Raw genomic sequence first — 20,802 nt, 5'->3', positions numbered from 1 at the left:
AACCTGTGGTGGTTTCTTAAAGACCTTTTAAAACTTTTTCTCAGTTTTAATTTTTAACATGGTAAGTATCCATACTTAGATAACCAGATATCTAGATATTCTCTGGATGGAATAGATGACAAGAAGCCCCACATAAACCAAAGCTTTTTGGCATCCTCAGTAGTTTTTAAGCACACAAAGAGGCCTTGAGACCAAAGCCTTTGAGGCACTGCTTGCTGTGGTGGAGGTCTGGTGGACTGGTCCAGGTACTGTGGTGTAGGAGGATGGCAGCATAGGAGTCTGGGGAGGATCACTCAGCAGGTGGGTAGGGGGTGGGGGCGTTGTGAAGGCCAGGGCCATCTTTTTCCCTTTGCCCGAGTCCCATCTTGCCCACACATCCTGTGCCTGCTGTAATCTATGCCGCAGCTTAGATGTGTTATTGTGTATGAAATAGGCTTTTATGGGAGCCCCTGAGGCCCTAAGACCAATCCATAGCATTATTTCTGTGGGAAAAATCCATTCCTGTAATCGAGTATTGGTGGACTTGACAAAGTTTTGGAACACAGGCCATTTGGAGGTTAGAGACTGAGTTTCTGTGCAGGTCTCCACAGCAGTTCCTTTTTGGCAGTTACTCTGAAGAACTCTTAAATGGGAGGAACTATTAGAGGAATTCAGTTGAGATGGAAACAGAAAGGGAAACATCTGGAGTATCCTGTTCTTTCAGTCTCAGACTTGCAGGATGAAATGTGAAAAATCTAGTTTATTGTTCTATTGGTATAGGGCGATTAGAACCCCAAATTAGTTTCAAACTGATTTCTTGTCAATGTGCTTTTTTTTTTCCTTCAACTCCTTTTGGTAGAAAGTATCAAATGGTGGCATCCTTAAAAAAATACATAGATTCATCTGACAGACCATGCAGGCTTTAGAGAAGATGTGATACACAGCTGTTTGGGAAAGCAATTAGGCATCCCCTCTTAAAGGATGGGCATGTCAGTTCTTAGCAGTTTCCCCGCTAGGCCTAGCGGAAGAAGTGTGGAAGTGTGTTCTGGGATATATGGACAAGGCCATTCATGGCAGCATCATTTATAATGGTACACATGGGAGACAGAGCAAATGTCCATTAATAAGATTGCATAAGTAAATTTGTGGTATAGTCATAGAACAGAGCATTAAATAAAGCTCTGTGTGCACATCAATGTAGATTAACCATACAAACCAAAGGCAAATCACAGGAGGATTCATATAGTATGATTGCATTTACACAAAGCTCAAAAACAAGGAAATGAAGCAATATATCATGTAGCAATAGATTAATAATGTGAAGGCTATCAAGAAGAGCAAGGGCATGGTTACCCGAAATGTCAGCACAGTGGTTATCAGGAGGTGGGTATCCTCAGGCCGGGGCAGGGAGCCTTCTAAGGTCTTGGCATGTCCTGGTTCTTTTTTTTTTTCTTCATGTCCTGGTTCTTAAACAGGATGGCGGTTTCAAACATACACACACCTTTGTGCACACCAGACTGGTACTGTCTTCTAAGTGGGGCCTGTGTTGCCTAGGCTTTCATTTTAGTAGCTGAAAGAATTAGAAAAATTGATTTGAAAGCCTTTTTGCTTTACCATAAAGTGAGTAATTGAATATTTAAAGGCATCGGGGCTCTTAGATTTTATTTACTATAATACCACCTACCGTCCTGCTCCTGTTTTGAGGTGATACCATTGCAGAGTTGGCTGATGTCGTGCTGGCAGCATCCACCTGGGGTGGTTTCTGCAAGGAACAGAGGAGGAGAGCTTAGAGTGGTTTCTCATCACTTTAAAACCTTAATTTTGAATGAGTTCTGTCTTCACCAGAATGGGCTGAGGGTGTGGCAGCCACAGACAGTATGTGTACAAAGGCCAGCATTTTTCTGTGTGCACAGCCAGCTGTTCATTGCACTGTTGCCCACAGTTCTAGGCAGAATGGGAAAACCCTGTTTGTTCTTGATCGTCTATTAAAAACAGAGCAGGATACCCTCCAGTTCCATCCATGTGCTGAATGAAATAAGTCAGGGAAAGACAGTCATCGTATGGTTTCACTCATACGTGGAATATAAAAAATAGTGCAAAAGACCATAAGTGAAGGAGGGAAATTGAATGGAAGAAATAAGAGGGAGACAAACAATGAGAGACTCTTAACTCTGGAAAACAAACAAAGGGTTGCTGGAGAGGAGGTGGGTGGCGGGGGCGATGGGGTAGCTGGGTGACAGGCATTAAGGAGGGCATATGATGGGATGAGCTCTGGGTGTGTTACTATATGTTGGCAAATTGAATTTCAGTAAAATTATAAATAAAAAAGAAAGGTGGAAGGTGAGGATGGAGGGGAAAGTATGGTCTGTCTATGCCTTCTGGCCTCAAGTAGCCCTGTAGCGTGAGAGAGTGACCTCCTATTGGTTACTGATGTCCCAGAGGCGGGCCAGTGCAGGTAGAGGGCCTGGATGTGGGAGCCAGAGCCCTGCCGCCTGGCATCCCTGCGGCTCCAATGGTCACTAGCAAGCTCAGGGCTCCAGCTGGCAAGGCCAGAGGTAAGAGCTCTTGCTGTAATCCCTGCCTTTCCCACTTTCAAAGCAGAAGGAAAGGAATCATTGCAACAATGGACAGGTCTTTGGCTGTAGAGGGGCGTGAAGTGAGGAGGTGTTGGAACGGGGGAGCACTTTGTGGGTTATTTAAGTTTTTGTTGCCACTATTTTAGTGAGAGGAGGTGATCGTTTAAAAATTTTTTCCCTTCAAGTGACTTTACTGGCTCATCTGCTTTCATTTCATTTGTACTCTGATTTGCCCTTCCCACAATGGGAACAGGCTAATCAGCAGCATCCTGAGAACACTCAGGTGCCGGTGGGTGTTGCTGTGTGGGGGGAATGAGGGTCGGCATGAACTGCTGAAAGCTCTTAGATCAGAGAGCGTTCTGACTTTTGAATCACCTTCCAGTTCTTTACAGTCAGTTCAGGAGGAGGACATTGCCAATGTTCATCTGTCATGGCTGTTGATTTTTAAAAGTAAGTGGTTTCTTTTTGCTGACTTTTGACAGTAACCGGACATCTCAGTCTTACTTTTTTTTTTTTTTTTTTTTTTTTGAGTAAGATGCACCTCCTTATAGAATGCAGAAACGGCAGGCATTTCCTCAAATCCATTTACTTAAAGCACTTACCAAATGTATACACCTAAGAATAAGTGGCTTTCTCAAATGTCAGTGGTAATCATAGTTAATGTTGTTGGCACTGTTTGTTCTGTGATGTGGTGTGTTAATTGGGATCTCATTTCACAGATATGGAAACCAAGGTGCAGAGGGACTGAGCCATGCGTCCACTGGATTCCTCCTGGGAGTTGGCAGACCAGGCAGCCAGGGTCCAGCCCTGGGTCTGTACTAGACGTTACTAGTACCTTGACAGTTTTCTTTTGAGTTGTGGCACTGTTCCTTTCAGGTGATGTCCACAAAATGTGCTGCTAACAGAAGTGAGCAGTATAATCTCTTCCACACACCTTCGTGCCTGTCATTTTCCCTTGGAAGGAAGTTGTTTGTAACCCTGTGCTGTCCTGTCCTCGGTCACGGGCACCTGGGCAGCAGGTGTCACGTAGCTCTCTGTGCAGAGCACTGCAGAGGTCTTGCGGTGCATGAGCTGGAGAATGAGTACTACACATCTCATTTTAAATGTCCTTATTGCATTGCTATTTGCATTTCTATCCTGAGTTAATTTGGGAAAAAATGCTCCTTGGCAGATACATATTGTTTCTCTGTGGGAACGTAGCAATTAGGGAATTGGAAAAGGAACAGCAGGTTCCCCAGCCTACAAGGCATACACCTTTGTGTTTTACCCCACTCAGGTTGGGTACTGCAGGATAAGGGTGTAAGGAAATAAAACCTGCCATGAGGTTGTGCCCCACCCCCCCGCCCCATTCTGGACTGTGGGACCCTTTGGCAGGCAGGAGGAGGGTGCCCTGTGGCACAGGCCCAGGTGATACCTGTCAGTTTTTCCTGTAGCGCTTCAACAGGAGCCCAGGTAGGATGTGAGTTACCCGCACATAGGTGGAGCTTCTTCACCTTTTGTGTGGGTTGTAGTCCTGCTGGAGTGGTGGTGGCACATTCCCCTGAGTCTGTGCTTGGCTTCTGCTTGCTGAATTCCCATCTCGTCTTCCAGTGAATCAGAGGAGGCACCACTAAGCATGAGCTGGTAACCTGAAATGTGGTGAGTGCCTGACAGTGACTCCTTCCAGCAAGCTGCCCTGTACCCATTCCGTGAGCGGTCATGCCCCTTGGACACTTCTGTCCCTCTACCTTGTGAATTTATACCTTCTTCTCCTCCTCAGTGAATATGCATAAAAATGTAAGTGGAGATGAGCCAGTTCACATTAAATACATTTTTATGTCAAAATTTGTTTTCTTATCTGTATATCTAAATAATTTGATTTAATTAAACACATTTTAAAACCAGAATTTTAGAAAACCTCCCTTTGTATGGATATGCAAAGGGGATTTGAGCTGGAGAAGGTGGGAGGAGAGGTAGTTTGTTAGAGAGCGGAAGTGACTTTCACTTTGCGTTTTCTTTTTACATTCACAGATGGCATTTCTTTTCTCAATTCCGGTAATTTCTTCAATTTCTTGTTAGGAATCTAACAGGGAGGTAAATGGTAGGAACCTTTTCACTGGAATGGTTTTTTTTCCCTCTGCTTGGAAACGAGGGCGAGTAAGGACACCAGAACCTGAATGAGAAGGCACTTTATAATCTTAAGAGCTGGTGAGTCCTAAAGGCTGAACTTGCCCTCTGTGGTCTAGGTGTAAAGCAGGTCTGTGCCCAGTGTTGGCCTGGTCCTTCTCTCCACGTGTCCTCAGAGCTAGCATACTTGTCAAGGCATCAAATCTCATTATGGCAAACAGAAGGATCGGGAAGAAAAATCCAAACTTTAGGTTGTACTCCAAATTCAGCCTGAAAACAAGTTACAAAGCATTGGGGTTTTTGTTGTTGTTTTGCTTTTTTGAGTTGTCCTTACTTAGTGATGACAAGAGTTGCTTCTCTAGGGTTCTTGTACTGTTTGTTGGTCAGTAGACATCTGAATATCAGGACTTAACTTGTTCCGATTTGTCTTCTCAAGTACCAGATGTAGCACAATGTATTTCTGATATGTTCAGAAAAAGATGAAAACCGTTATCAAAGGCAGAGTAGGGTAGCTGAACACCTTAGGCAGAGTAGCCACGTGTTAACTGTTGAGTGGGTTTCTAATGATTAAAACATCACCGTGTTAATCTTTGAACATGTTATTTGTATTATTCACTCCGATGCTGTGGTTTTGTCCCTGGAGCGAGGGTTTCTGACCCTTTCAGAATGGTCCGGAACACCATTTTTTATGTCAGGGACCTAGTTTTTAGTGCTTGTGATTGATACAAAATTTCAGTGACAGAAGTAATACTTCTAGGTGGGTTAGTCTAATCACAACAGTATCTACATCTCTCTTAGAAATAACAGTTACGTGTATCTGCAAGACATTTGTCTCCATCAATGTGTCACGTACACATTGTTAAGGCCACTGTTATTCTAAATGTGCGTTTTATTTTGTTTTAGATTATAAGCTTCTTAAAATCAGAACATACCATTTAGGGGGAAAATCTCTAGGACTTAAGAGAGCACTGTGTGTAAATATGAATGCCGAGGGATTAAAAAACACAATGCTAAGCTTCATCAAAGGCCTGGCTGGTAGAAAGTTCTGCCAAATTCTTTGTGTTATTAAAGCTATATCTTTCTAGTGAGTTTATGTTGAAATTAAACCCAAATGGAAGTAACTTTTCAGTCCTTTTTTTTTTTTTTTTTTTTTTTTTACTTTTCAGTCCTTATATTAAAAATTGTTTCTTTGTGGCATTTGCCTTGCATGATACATTAATACAAGGGTAAATTAATTAACTGAAGGGTTTTGAAACAGAATTGTACATACAATAACTTTGCTGACTACTTAACTTTAGGAGACATTTTGATATTTCGTATATGTGTGTATGTAATTTAATGTCCCTTAATACAGTATTTCCATTTGAATATAATCACTGCTCAATGAAGTTAATTGCTAGATTAAGACACTTAACCTTGGTTTATTTTTTTCTCCATGAATGGAAAACTTATCAACAAATATCTTGAAGGGTAGACAGGATTGATAGGCATTTGCTGATGACCCTGGAGGAGGACCTCTGGGTGAGTAATGTGCTCTCAGTGCTTACCCCAGGCTTACAGCCTTTCTTTAGCTATCTGGGCAAGGGGAGATATTCCAAAGGAGAACCTTAGCATCGTAGGGTGGACAGAAGGAAGGCTGGCTTGGGGAATACTGATTTGGAGAGAAGCTGAAACCAAATTTTAAACCCAAATCTTGATTCATTGATAGAATTATATCCCTTTATCTTAAATTTATAGACTAGCTAGAAAGGTTTGGCTCTGCCTGTTTGCTTGATGCGGTTTCTGTTCCTTCATATTCGTGGTCAGTAACAAGGGAAGATGTCAGTGGCACAATGCAGGTGTTCTGGGATGTTACTATTTGTGATACATAACACTTACAGAGGGTTAGCTTGTGTTTAAGTAATGTGGCAAAAGACATTGCCATCTGAGTACTTGGCCTAGTGCAGAGGGACCTGTTGTCATAACAACAGTACGAAAGAAAAAGGTGTTCAGTTTTGAGTTGCCAGGCATATATTTGCCTTGCTGGTTCCCTTATGCTTATTTTGTTTACAGACTCTCATGATGAGAGCACTTCCGGGTAACTTGGAATTCTTGGGTGAAGATGTGACCGCGACCAGAACCCACTCAACCCACCGCAAAGGCAGGGCCCTGAGGCCTGTGTCTTCTGCTTGGAAACCACTTCCCTGAAGGCCTGCATTCTGTTGGTTGTTGAGGAGGTAGAGTGAAAAGCCACTGAGTGATCTTTTCTCAAATCACAGCCTGGTCTTCCCACCAGAGAAGCTTTTTATAATCGGTTACAATTTTGGTGGTTAGGGCAGAAAATACCTTTTTAAGTACATTGTAAACAATTCCAAAGTAAAACTTTCCCTACTTTAAAATGTAGACCAAAAATATACAAATGTGATTTTATGTATTAGTCACTGAATATACTAGACAAAGAAGTAACGCAGTCACCTAAGCCTTCTCAAAATTGAGTGTGTGTGGCAAGTTGACTGCTTTGGACTCGTTGCTTTATGTGATAACATGGATACCTTGCTCAGAACTCCAGATTGTGGACTGCCCCTTAAAATGTCTAGCTGCTCGAAGTGGTATGAATCCCAGGGTTGAACCAGCTAGGCATGAGGCTCTTACATGTCCTGTGGCACTCTGCTGCAGTGAAGCCAGGCTGGGAGATGACAGGCAATGGCCTGCCTTCTAATGGGGGTGGGGGCAGGGCCCCCAACAGGTATTTCTTTAGATAATTACCATGCAACATGATGAGGTTTTGGGTGCAGTTAGAGTGCCGGATGGGGGATCAGATCCAGCAGTGGGGACACACGGCAAGACTGTACAGAAGGAGTGGTTCTGGTCTGAGTGTTCAGGAATGTGAAGGATGTGTGGGCTTGTGCATGGGGAGGGGAGGGAGTGCTTGAGGCTGTGTGGGAGCTCATTGGAAAGCAGGGATCTGTGGTACCTGCAGGGGTAGGTGAGGGAGAGGGTAATGAATGGGGTTGTGAGGCTGCAAATGTCAGCAGGCTTGGATTGTGAAGGACTTTGGGGGCATGCCCAGTCAGCAGGCTTGGATTGTGAAGGACTTTGGGGGCATGCCCAGGAGTTTGGGTTTTATCTGAGGGCTCTGAGGAGCCACTGATGAATTTTAGGGAGGAAAATGATGAGATAGGGGTTTGGGGAGAGTGGAAGAGTGGATCAAAGGGAATCCTGCACCTCCTTTAGGAGACTACTGGCCAGTGGGGCAGGGAGACGCAGTGCTCCATTTAAGCATAGAGCCTACAAGAGTGCATGAAAGGGTGGGAGGCAGGGGGAAGCCCGGGTTCCTGGTTTGGCTGTTGGATAGATAGATGGTTCATGGGGCCAGGTACTGTGCTGGGACCTAATAGCAGGGAACAGGTTTGTGGAGACCATGATGAGCACAGGTGGAGATGGTTGTACCATAGGCATGCAGGAGCCCCATTTTTCTTGACACCTTTTTTGTGCCAGTGCTGGGAGTCTTCTGCTTGGTCATCAAGACCCACTGTAATCACCTCCACCCCATATATCCTACATCTTACAGGATGTCTTCTCCTATTGTGATCCCTCTGGCCCTGGTTTTTCCATACCAAGTGTCTGAACACTCCTGTGTTGCTTTTGCAAACACACTGAGTGTACAAGTCCCTCCCTGTCCCCCCAAATCAGTGTCCACTGAACAGAGTTTTAATATCACTAATTTATATGACATCTCTGTAATTGCTTACAATAATCAAAAAGATCTCTACATAAAGGAAAAGGAGAATTACATATAGCTTTATTTTTCAAAGCCTTTTGTAAGAATGCTTTTGATCTGCATGAAAAAAATATGGGGATCCCTGGGTGGTGCAGCGGTTTGGCGCCTGCCTTTGGCCCGGGGTGCGATCCTGGAGACCCGGGATCGAGTCCCACATCGGGCTCCCGGTGCATGGAGCCTGCTTCTCCCTCTGCCTGTGTCTCTGCCTCTCTCTCTCTCTCTGTGACTATCATAAATAAATTAAAACTAAAAAAAATATGAAGGCCTAAGGATTTTTTTCTTTTCTATTTTGGTAGAGGGCAAGGGTCTACCATGTATGAAATGTTGTAATGATTAAACGTGGTTTCTTTTAGCAGTCAATCTTGGATGATTTGATCTAAATCATTTCATTTGACAGTGATCAATTTCTATCAGTTGTATCTCTGTGGATCATTTGATACAAACTAAGTTTCTAACTAGCTTTTCAGAGAGGCTGCTTCTTTACATACAGCAAGCCTTCCTTGGAGTAGGTATCACAGAATAAGTAGGCACATGTCTATATCTGTGTGGATACATGTGGCTTAGGATGGGTGACTGGAGTCCCAGAGTACAGTGTGGACGCTTTCCCCACAGGCATCTCCTGATACTCTTAGAGGCACAGATGTATGTGTTCTTTCTTTTGGTGTTAGGCCAACATGAGGATGAAGTTTCTCTATGCTTAGCCATGGCCGGTCCTTGGGGGTACAAAGATGAACAGCACATCTGGTACATGGTTCTTTTTGGTGTATGAGATTGTAGGACAGTAAAATCCCCTTTAATAATAATACTACTTTTTTGACTATTAGAATATTCCCTTCCATTGGTCTGTTATAGTTTTTAATTAAACTTGAATACGTAGCTAAGACATACTTAAGATCATCAAAATTAAAAATTCATTATTTCATTTACATTAAAATATATGTAATAGTTTAAAAATATTTTTTGTTAATGGTCTTTTGGTTATTTTGGTTTGTCCTCTGTGTTTTGTGCTCAGGACATTAAAAAGCCAGAGCTATTTTAAGTTGAAATGCCCTTTACTTCCTTGGATCAATCAAACTTATGCTGCTTTTTCTTCCTTAAGAGTATGATGTTACATTACGGACTCTTGCTTCTAAAATTATGTGAAGGGATAAATTAACCAGTCTGACAGTTATTATAGCCATAAAGGTTTAGGTAAAAATTACAGTACTGCACTATGAAACCCCATCTGTATTCCGTGTGGTGGTCTGTGAGCATGCCCATATTCTTGGTATTTAATTCACTTGACATGCATTTTATATGTTTGAATGGCAGTTATATATTTACATAAAAATATAAGCAGTACATTATATTTTGATGTCTTTATGCCTTAGTAAAAATGACATTTATATAATTTGATTTTATGGCCACCTTTCCCCCTCAACATTTTCATAGAGGATCCAGGCTAGTTAGAAATGCTTCCTTCCTACACACCACTAGCCTCACTGCGTGCGTGGTTAAAGCCCCTGAGAGCACACCCACGGTGGGCCCCGCACCGCCGCCCCGTGCCTGTGAGCGATGCTGCGGGGTCGGGGTCGGGGTCGGGGCTGCGGCTGGCTGCCCGGGTGACGTCACCTCCGCCGGCGGCCGCTGCGGATTCCTCCTCCGGCTCCTTGTGCTCCAGGTGCGCGTGCGCCATGCCCCATGCCCCTGAGTGAACTAATGAGTAAAACTAGGTAATTACCGCCAAGGCTTGGTGCTGAGAGTAGCCCTCCAGCTTCCTGGTTAGTGTTCCTTTCTGCTGTTGTCTCAAGATGCTGCTTTGTTTATGAGCACGTTCTTAATTCTGCGCACAGACCTGTGTCTCTGAGGGTGTAGGATTTTTTCAGCCACTCCCACTTGCGGCCTCCCCATCGAGTACTAAAGTAGTACGACTGACCGGCAAATGAGGCCTTTGGAAATGGATGAAGAGCACAGTTTGTCCTGTGGGTTGGCTTTTATTATTTTAATTTTTTTTAAGATTTATTTATTCATGATGCTCACAGAGAGAGGCAGAGACCCGAGGGGGGGAAGCGGGCCCCCTGCAGGGAGCCCGAGGACTGGATCCCGCCCTGGATCCCGCAGCCCCGCAGCCCCGCAGTCCCCGATCGGATCGCGCCGGGGCCAAAGGCAGGCGCTAGACCGCGGAGCCACCCAGGGATCCCCGGTGGATGGTCTTTGAAAGACCAAGGGCAGGAGGTGAGGCAGATGGTTAGGAACACGGCAGCAGTTCATTTCCTTCAGCCGGATGATCAAGAGGTAGCTCAGGTGTTTTTCTAACTCTGTTTTTACTTCAAAAACAAACAAAAAAACCGACTTGTTTAATTTGAAGATGACATAAAATCTGAAATTACTAATATCTGCCAGTAGGCCTAGGAGAAATAGGGATTTAAAAAAGAAATCACCCTGTATCCTGGCTTTAAAAGTTTAAATTTTATTTACCTTTGACCTCATTTGGTTTATTTCATCTTATTTTTTTTTGACCCTTATATTAAAAATACTGTTGGAATAATGTGCTTCTTGCTCATTGTAAAAATATTTCTGTGGTGCTTTTTCTTCTTAAAGTAAGAGAACTTGTGGGTTGTCATTCCTTTTCTGTTTGTTGTTGTTTTAAAAAATCTAATACTGAGAAGAGACCAAATGAGTAAACATGGTGGTCAGCAGTGACTCACTCCAAAAGGCATTTGATAACAACAATACAGCACCTACTCACAGAGACTCAGGGTGAAAAATGAGAGATTGATTTGGCCAGTGGAGTATTAGATAGTTGAAGTTTCAGACCATTGATTCAAGTAAAAGATTTTCCATTGTTAAATGCTGACTTGTGGAATATTTCCTCTCAGGGCAATGTGTTTAATTTCCTTGTTATAAATATAACACATAGAATAGGAGTGGCCATTTGAAAACACTGAGCTTATATTTCGTAAACTTAAAATGCAAAGTACTAAGGAACATTAAAGTGCTTGAGTAGGAACTCGGGGTCAAGAAGCTGGAGAAGTATGTTTGTTCATTCATTCATTCATTCATTCATTCACTCATTTATTCACTCATTCATTCAGCCATCAATCCATCATGTGTTTGTTGACCACCCTGTGCCTGGTCCTGTCTTAGGCATCTGGTATATAGCAGGAAACAAAAGAAATCCGTCTTCTAGCTAGCAGGCCAATTTAGAGGAATAGAGAGAAAAACTAATCTCTTTTTTTTTTTTTTTTTTTTTTTGAAAAACTAATCTCTTGATGAGCAACATAATGCTTATAATTTTAAGAAATATGAGCAGTTTGGAAGCAGGGGTGTAAAATGTACCTCAGATTGACATGCTCTTGAACCAAATAGCAATTTAAAAGGTGATAACAGAGGGGCATCTGGGTTAAGCATCAGACTCTTGATTTCAGCTTAAGTCATGATTTCAGGGTCCTGGGGATCAAGCCCTACGTTGGGCTCCATGCTCATCGTGGAGTCTACTTGGGATTTTCTTTCTCCTTCCTCTACCCCTTCTACTCTGGCTGTCTCTGTCTGTCTGTCTCTCTCAGATAGATAGAAATAAATAAGTAAAATCTTTTGTAAAATACAAGGTGATAACCATCAGTTTTAGCAAGTAATATGTGAACCTTGGGGTTGAGATGTTTTTAAATGAATATATTAAACCCTCTAAATATTCAGATTTTATTGTTTTAGGTATTATTTGTGTTGAACCAGAAAAGAGCACTAACTGCATGTTCAACAATGGTAACATCTGATTTTTAACCCACACTCCTTTCTCCTCAGTATCATTCAACAAATATTAATATTAAGATCTTAGTGTAATGACAGGTGTTACCACGTGAACATTCCAATCAGGTTCCTTCTAGACTTGATTCAAAAGAGTGGTTGTTAAAAAAAAAAAAAAAAAAGAGTGGTTGTTGCATGCGTTTTTGGGCTCCCCTTGGGAAACACTCTCTCTACCTACAAATGAGCCTGGGCAGACTGCATCCTTATGCTATGGTCACTGTCTCCTGAAGCTAGCATTTGATTTAATTCACATTGGCTTCTTTTTCTCAGATGGGGAAGCTTACTTTAAATTGTATCAAGAATATTGTCTTTCTGCACTGTTCAGTTAGGCTCTGTGTAATTTAAAAAGTATCTATTTTAAGAAATGGGTATAACTAAATGTCCTCTGACTTTGACCCGGTGTTACTACTTTTCAGGCTGCTTTTCTTTTCATCTAATTTTACTACAAGTCTTTGGCACCCCCTTCCTCCACCTATTAGTGGCATTTTCAAACTCTCTTGGTGGCACTTAGAAGTAAAAGCACTGCTGACTCGTGGTTTGTGACACAAAGATGTGTCCTGAGATCTCAGAAGCATCACTCCAAGATGGTATTTGCTATCCCTTTCTCTCCCCATGAGCATGGGGGGCGGGGGAGCTGTGTGTTATAGAGATAGTCACGGAGCATATCCTTTTGATCCAAAAGTTTAGAAACCACAGCTAGCTCCTTTAATGCACAAGGAAGGAACACAGTAGGAGTTGTTTTATCTGCGGTGTAATGTAGAATCAGTGGAATAGCACAGAAGCCATGTATTTGGAATTTTTTTTTAATAGTTGCACACTCTTTTCATAAATAGCTCTTCAGGGCATGGATCAGAATCTGCCTTTTTGATCTAAAGATGTTTCATGGCTGAGTTCTTCCTGCTTTTTATTAAAATTTATATGATGTATTTAATCTAGCTTTATGGTGAGTATACATGCTTCCTTAACCTTTTGCTTATTGGGTGTGTTTTTTAAAATGGAAATGAGATTAAGGTAATACTTAGGTGATTGCCATAATAGTCACACCAACTCAGTTTCTTTGTGGTTAGTTTTATATTTCTGCTTTTAAGAATTTTTTATTTTAAAAATTTTAATTGACTATTTTCACGAAATTCACATCTTTTCCTGTGACATATTTAACAAAAATACTGTAGTGAAAGTGTGAAGAATTTATATTGTACATGTATGTGTATCACAATCGAAGTGTAACATACTTCAACATCAGCTTAGTCCTGGATTCATGTCCCTTTTCTCTTCTGACGAGATGGTGAGTCTTAACCTAACTTAGGGGAGAACTTCAGGAACCAATAAACTTAAAGTATAGTTCCTGGAAACTAAAACACGAGAGGAAGTGAGTCTCTGGCTTCCAGTGGCATAGGAAATTGAGATTTTTTTTGTCGTAAAGTTTTGTTTACTTCCCACCTTGTTTTCCTGTCAGTGTGCTGTTCTTCCTGTGGGGTGGGCTGGAACACGGCAGCTCTCACTTCCATTGGCCGCTCCCGAAAGGGTAGTAATAAATAGGTTGCTGCAGAGAGTCAGCAGGAATTGTTAAGAATGCTTTGGAATGCTCATGTAAGTCACGTAGTCCTCTTGTGAGATGCCAGCACCGGGATTAGGACATTCTACTTGTTGAGGGTTGTGTGAGGCAGGCTGGCCCTCCAGTGGGGGCCCTTGTTTCTGTCTTCTGTCGTGTGGGGATCCAGGACTGCAGCCAGTGGTGGTCCTTTTGAGGGCTCTCCTCTGTCTGGCCAGGGCATCTGTTGGGGCAGAGGCGATGTGCCGGTGGTAGAAGCATGTGTTTTCTTACCTGGTAGCAATAGAAGGGGGATCATCTTTTCAAATCCCTGTAGATTGGGACCCACAGCTAACTCTCACTCCTTCCTACTGTACCTGTCTGTCATTCGATTTGCCTCCCCATTTGTCTGGGTTCCCTAGCACTCTGTGCTGCTGGTGGAACTTTTCACACGGTGCCTGGCCATAGGTATTTATAACCTTGTCTTCCTGAGGGCCCCTGTGCTGCCTGGTTCCCCTTGATGTTGGCCCTACTGATGTGTCTGTCCACCACAGATGGAATTGAGGTGGAATCTTTTTCTTTTTAGATGTGTCCAGTGAATTACCTAATGACTGGCAATGAATTGCTCAAACGAGATTGCATCCATTCAAGAGTTTTGAAGGAACCTTAAGGATGAAATTGCAGAACTCTTGGCTCTTGTTTTGCCTTTTATAAATAGCTACTGTTTTTAAAAGCTTGGTGGGTTGCCAGCACAGAGGTTGGTACACTGAAAAGCAAAATGGTCTGATGATGTAGAAGTGTGGGTTCCGTGTTGAGCCCTTTCATGGCCCAGAGAGGTAATGCTGCTGCATCTCCTGGACCTTGGGGTCCTCCTCAGGATGCATTTGCTGCTGTCCTTGGGCAGGGTCTCTAGTGACTGTCAATATCATGGTTAATCCTGTTAAACAGGGTTCTTGATATATATAGAAGTATTCTGCGGGCAGGAGAGACTTAATTAATCAAATCATACCAGTAATTTAGTCATTCTTTGCCTCTATGAATGATATATTGAGGAGGCTGGGTTCTGTTCTATTCCTCCCCAAAGTGCTGATGTTTGTTGCTTGCTTGCTTTGGCAGGGTGCTAACGTGGCTGGACTCAAGCTATGACTCTCAGCTCCTCTGCCCTGGGCTGCAACAGGAATCTTGGTCAGATACTTTGTCTTTAGCTTGGAGCTTGCCTTGTACCAGTGAGGCTCAGGGTAGAGCCGGAGACTGGAGCCAAGATTATACACAGAACCTGGAGCTCCCGGCTCCTTCCCTTCTCTCGTCTGCTACTGAGGTTGCCCCCAGATGTGGCTGGTTCTTGTGTTGACAGCTCCACGTGGCTCCGCTGGCGCCCTGTCCTGCTCCGCTGGCATCCTGTCCTCAGGCGACAGCCCCAGTCTCCGTGTTCCCAGTGACAGTCCCTTTTTTCCAAGTCGTGTCTCCCTGCTTTGGGTTACTCTGCAGCCTTGAGACAGTTGTTTTTTGTTTTTGTAGGCTTTTTCTGTGGCAGGGCTAGTCCCCCAGGGGCTACTCAGACCTGTCACAAGTGGAAGCCCCAGGTCAGTGAGAGAGTGCTTTCCTTGCTCTCTAAATCCAGATCTGCATCTTGCACTATTGTGTTACCGAGCTACCATTCTGGAGCGTTCTTGGTATGGTTTTGGGCAAAAACAAACGAAATAAGTGATGGGGCAGTGGTGTTTTATTTTTCCTAGAGATTGTTGAGCCAATAATGATAGTTTCTAGTTTTGATGAGGATAACCAGTATCCTGGACCAAAATTTCCTCCAGGAGAACTATCCCGAGGAAATTTTTTTTTTTTTAAGATTTTATTTATTTATTTGTAGAGATGCAGAGAGAGAGTAGCAGAGACACAGGCAGAGAGAGAAGCAGGCCCCATGCAGAGAGCCTGACATGGGACTCATCCAGGGTCTTCAGGATCACGCCCTGGGCTGCAGGCAGCGCTAAACTGCTGCGCCACCGGGACTGCCCCTGAAGAATTGTTATGAGCATGAACATTCGGGGCCCCAGACTCCCCTGTGGGCATTCGCCCTGGTGAGCTGGGCCACACGCGTTTAGGCTGCAAGATGGATATCGGCTTGCCCTGAATTGCTTGCTTCATGCTTCTTTTCCATGATCTCTCCACTTGCGTTTGACGGTATTGGACGTGGGGAGAGTTGGTTCACAGTGAGAAGATGCACTCAGCCGCCTTCTGAATCAGGTGGCACTGGGACATCTTACCCACTAACTAGGGACATTCTTCTAGGGGGGCATGACCCAGAAAGCCTGGAAGGTTAGGGCATGAAGGGAGCTGTGGCCGGTCCCCAGCTATTTATAATTCCTGTTCTCCTCACTGCCACTGTTTATTTTTAACCACTCTGGACTCCCAAGGAGGAGGCTTGGAGCTCCCCCTAGGGGCTTCAGTGTGCCACCAATCACCGTGTTTAAAAACCTGATATTGCTGCTTTGTTTGCATTCATCTACAGGATTCAGATGAAGATGTTTGAAATGATCTGGACTGGTTTCATGTCCTGTGTTTTTGGGAGCAGATTTTTATTGCTACAAATGGCCTTGAGCCTGCTTAGTACAGGAGCCTTTGGGTCTGTGTGCAAATCATTGACATTAAAAATAGAAGATAATTCTGTGATCACAGTCTTTTCTTCATAGAATTCACATGATTTGAAATGATATTTCTAAAACTGGTTTAATGGGTGTGAGTAAAGGTACTCTATTGGCATTGGATATGGTGGGTAAGAAGTTAAATGTCACTCAAGTAACCTAGTAATTTGAATTTTTCTTTATATATTTCAGGGTTTCGAAAAAACGATGAAATGAAAGCTATGGATGTTTTGCCAATTTTAAAGGAAAAAGTTGCATACCTTTCAGGTAAAGTTAAACTTTTCTAATCTGTGGTACTACTTCTTCTGATTGCTTCTGATACAGTGTTAGAGTCTGAAATACTAAACTAACTCACCTGTCACACATAGAAAAGCACTGGTGTTTCAGTGGATTTTTAATTGCCTTATTCTTGTAGCATTCTCCTGAGAAATTAGTGCTCAGTGCGTTTTCTTCTAGCGAGTAGGCACATCATAAGTCAGATAGCACTGGTGAGTAAAAATAGGTTTGTATCTGTCATTCAACAAACATTTGGTGTTTTTCCCTATTCAGTGAAGTAAAACAAGTGATTGTTTAAAAGTCCATCGTCTTTTGAAAGTGATGGGAATTGACCTGACTTGGATGAGTCCTGAATTTTTTACCTTGGTTTCTTGTTCCCTGATCTTGGAGTTCCTAGAACCCATGTTATGGACTATGAAAGCCCCAGTGATCTCCACCAACTGGGTCCTCCACTTACCTATACAGCCTGGTGCTGGGGAATGCCTGGCCTCCTGCAGGTTGGTGACAGTCTAGACCAGCCTCTCAGGCTTTGGGGCACTTGACCTCTTTTCTGCACATTAGAGGGTCAGCTTTAGGGCTTTTGGGGCTGTTTCTTTGGGGGTTCCTGCCCCCATGAACAGAAGAGCCTTTGGGTATTTTACCTTTTTGGCACTAGTTCACTTTTTATAAAACAAAGGTTTGCAGATTTTTCTGCTCTGTTGTAGCAGGAAGTAAATGTGTGGACTGTCATGTGCTTTTAGACAGTCTTCCTGGATGTGTTTCCCTTGAGAATTTTTTTATCTTTCTCAAACAGGCATAATATGCTGATCTGATGTCTCTTTTTGAACACATTTTATTTTGAATGTGTAACACCGCCAGCTGCTTTTGTATGTTGGGTGTGTCTTTTTGGCATGTGGAACGGGGCTATATTAGGGTACAACTCCCTGTGGTGCTTTTCTACTCTCACCTCCATGGCCAGTGGTATTTCCTGGCACCCCTTGGAAACGTTGTTTGATGATTTGGCTCAAGTGAATCTAATTCAAAACTCATTTGAAATGCTAATAGAAGTTCATGAGAAGAAGAAATGCTTTAGATAGTTGGGAATATGTGTTTTAAAAAATGCCCCTCCTGCTTACAAGTAGGCCAAGTTTTATTTTTTTTATTTTTATTTTTTTAATAAATTAATTTTTTATTGGTGTTCAATTTACCAACATACAGAATAACACCCAGTGCTCATCCCGTCAAGTGCCCCCCTCAGTGCCCGTCACCCATTCACCCCCACCCCCCACCCCTTCCACCACCCCTAGTTCGTTTCCCAGAGTTAGGAGTCTTTATGTTCTGTCTCCCTTTCTGATATTTCCCACACATTTCTTCTCCCTTCCCTTATATTCCCTTTCACTATTATTTATATTCCCCAAATGAATGAGAACATACAGTGTTTGTCCTTCTCCGATTGACTTACTTCACTCAGCATAATACCCTCCAGTTCCATCCACGTCAAAGCAAATGGTGAGTATTTGTCGTTTCTAATGGCTGAGTAATATTCCATTGTATACATAGACCACATCTTCTTTATCCATTCATCTTTCGATGGACACCGAGGCTCCTTCCACAGTTTGGCTATTGTGGACATTGCTGCTAGAAACATCGGGGTGCAGGTGTCCCGGCGTTTCATTGCATCTGTATCTTTGGGGTAAATCCCCAGCAGTGCAATTGCTGGGTCGTAGGGCAGGTCTATTTTTAACTCTTTGAGGAGCCTCCACACAGTTTTCCAGAGTGGCTGCACCAGTTCACATCCCACCAACAGTGTAAGAGGGTTCCCCTTCCTCCACATCCTCTCCAACATTTGTTGTTTCTTGCCTTGTTAATTTTCCCCATTCTCACTGGTGTGAGGTGGGATCTCATTGTGGTTTTGATTTGTATTTCCCTGACGGCAAGTGATGCAGAGCATTTTCTCATGTGCATGTTGGCCATGTCTATGTCTTCCTCTGCGAGATTTCTCCTCATGTCTTTTAAGTAGGCCAAGTTTTAAAAGTATCCTTGCTCTTTTCTTTCCTAAGCACTTAGTGACAAACTCCATAAGGTAGACTCGTGCTGTTTTTTGTCAGCTCCTGATTTCGTAGTTTACAGATGGATTTTAAAGTTAATATGATGAAAAGACTCTGCTTATAAACAATAGAGGTAGCAGTGGAAGGGCTAAAAGCCAATTTCACATGTTCTTCAATTTTTATGTTTCAAGTGTGGGTCTGTAGTGAGAACACTTGCTGCCTTGGTTAAGCTCCTGGAGACACATGTCAAGAGCAGGGGAAAGCTAAGGTTGATGATTTTTATTTGTATTCATTCTTTATCAGGCATTTAATACAGCGTATCTCATTTGATGTCATTTTTGTCTAAGTTACCATCCGAACTAAAACTATTTCCCTTTTAACTAATTGAAGAAATAAAATCATTTGTCTTTCGGAGTGCATCATGACTTTTTACTCAAACCCTAAATTCTGCAGGGTTAATTAAAGTTGAGTCTCTTTAGTCGGGAGAGAAGTTCTGCACTGCCCCAAACTAGTCCAGAACCATTTTTTTTTTTTCCAATGGAATGGGACATTTAATTGTCTCTAGGGTGTTCCCAGGATGGGGAATGTGGGGCCTTTGGCAGAGCCCTGGTTAATGGAACCAACAAAGGTGCCCATCAGCCAGTGCCAGGCAGGGTGGCAGCCTTAGGGCCTGGCTGAGGGCAGCCAGCACTTGGGCTGTTGCTTAAGACAATTTCTGAGACTAGTGGGAAAGGAATGTCACCTTTGAATGGAGGAGAGAGGAGGAGAAGGGGCTTGGGTTGAGGGGAGAGGTTCCAAGGTCAGAAGGCTAGGAACAACAGGGAGTTATAAGGTCCTTCATGGCCGGGCGGTGGCTGGGGGATGTGGTGATGGAGCCCAGTGGGCTCAGGCCAATTTCAGGAACTCCTGCAGTGTGTTTTGTTCCACAGCCTCCACGAAGAGCTCATAGTCCCCACAGTACTGGTCCCCGTTGACAATCTGGGGTGGGGTGGCCTTGGGGTTGCCCGCCAAGGCTCGCATCTCATCCCGCAGGGCGTTGTCCTGGGAGATGTCCACTAGCTGGTACTGGATGCGCTTCCCATCCAGGATGCGGGTCACCTCGCTCTGCTAGGACTTGATCTCACAGGAGCCGGTGACCGACGTGCTCGTAGACGCGCAGGCCACTCATGCTGCGGGTGGATGAGCGGGCCGACAGGCGGACGGTCGGTGGTAGCGGCAGCTGCACGGCCTGGAGACCCAGAACCATTTTTAAATATTAGAGATGGTAGGACTTTCGCCAACTGGCTTAGTTAATGAAGTTGGTAGGTGCCACCAAGGCTTTATAGTATTTCCTACTTTCTGACCAGAATTGGCAAGTTTTGTTAGCATGATACCATTTGCTGATTTTCTTAGGCTTGCTGTTATATTGTTTAGGAAGGAAAAAGAAAAACCCACTAAATTAAAAACAAATTCGTTACTTGCATAGTGATTTCTTTGTTTGCAAAAGGTTTACAATGAAGGAATAAACTTTTGAAAAATTTATATACCTCTGATCCTGTTTTTTAAAATCTGTTTTATTGAGATATAATCTATATACCATAAAATCTGCCCTTTAAAAGTGTGTTATTTGGTGAATTTTAGGGTTTTCACAAGGTTGTGTAAACATCACCATGGTCTAATCCCGGAGCACTTTGATTACCTCTAAATGAACCCCATGCCCAATGCTCATTTCCTCTACTGCCAGGCTCTGGCAACTGCTAATCTACTTTTCTGCTCTGACCCCATTTTTTAAAGACTATTAGGGGATATTTATTGTGGTACATTTGTAAAAACTCTCCATGTGAGTAGCTTTTAGTAAATCTAAGCGGAATAACTAGGGCTTTGAAAATGCAGGCCAGAAGATCAGTGATTCCATGAGATACTTATAGGTGAAAAACTCTAAAAACCCAGTGGGGATTCTTTGAAGTTGAATATTTCTGATCCTCAGTCTCATCTCCAGGTACTGTAGAAGGCATTCCTCACCGCATGTAGGTAAGACAGCAAAGTATTTACTAACTCCTGCAGGAGGTGAATTAAATGAGGTGACAAGCCTGACTTCATGCTTCAGGTCAGAAGGAGGAGCAGTAAAAGAAATGTTTTATAGTTT

At 43.2% G+C, this 20,802-nt stretch overlaps 1 protein-coding gene, 1 long non-coding RNA gene and 1 pseudogene across 8 annotated transcripts in view; 1 reads left to right on the top strand and 2 right to left on the bottom strand.

The window, feature by feature from the left end:
• Nucleotides 1-20,802, top strand: part of TRIO (trio Rho guanine nucleotide exchange factor) — a 355,982-nt gene that overhangs the window by 105,361 nt on the left and 229,819 nt on the right. For all 7 annotated transcript variants that reach the window (XR_012021603.1, XM_072807309.1, XM_072807307.1 and 4 more), the window contains exon 2: nt 16,567-16,641. Coding sequence is in view for 6 of the 7 variants with exons in the window: in XM_072807307.1 (XP_072663408.1) it covers nt 16,567-16,641 (75 nt within the window). In the remaining variant the exon portion in view is untranslated. The remainder of the gene's footprint in view (nt 1-16,566; nt 16,642-20,802) is intronic.
• Nucleotides 1,271-10,296, bottom strand: LOC140621892 (uncharacterized). The gene is made up of 3 exons (XR_012021609.1): nt 10,142-10,296; nt 1,664-1,741; nt 1,271-1,549 (listed from the first exon to the last, which is right to left on the bottom strand). It is a non-coding gene; the product is annotated as an uncharacterized lncRNA (long non-coding RNA).
• Nucleotides 19,200-19,845, bottom strand: LOC140621887 (SH3 domain-binding glutamic acid-rich-like protein 3 pseudogene; annotated as a pseudogene).

This window comes from Canis lupus, chromosome 31 (genome assembly GCF_048164855.1).
Source record: "Canis lupus baileyi chromosome 31, mCanLup2.hap1, whole genome shotgun sequence".
NCBI classification, from domain to species: Eukaryota; Metazoa; Chordata; class Mammalia; order Carnivora; family Canidae; genus Canis; species Canis lupus.
This window is presented reverse-complemented; position numbering and strand designations above follow the sequence as displayed.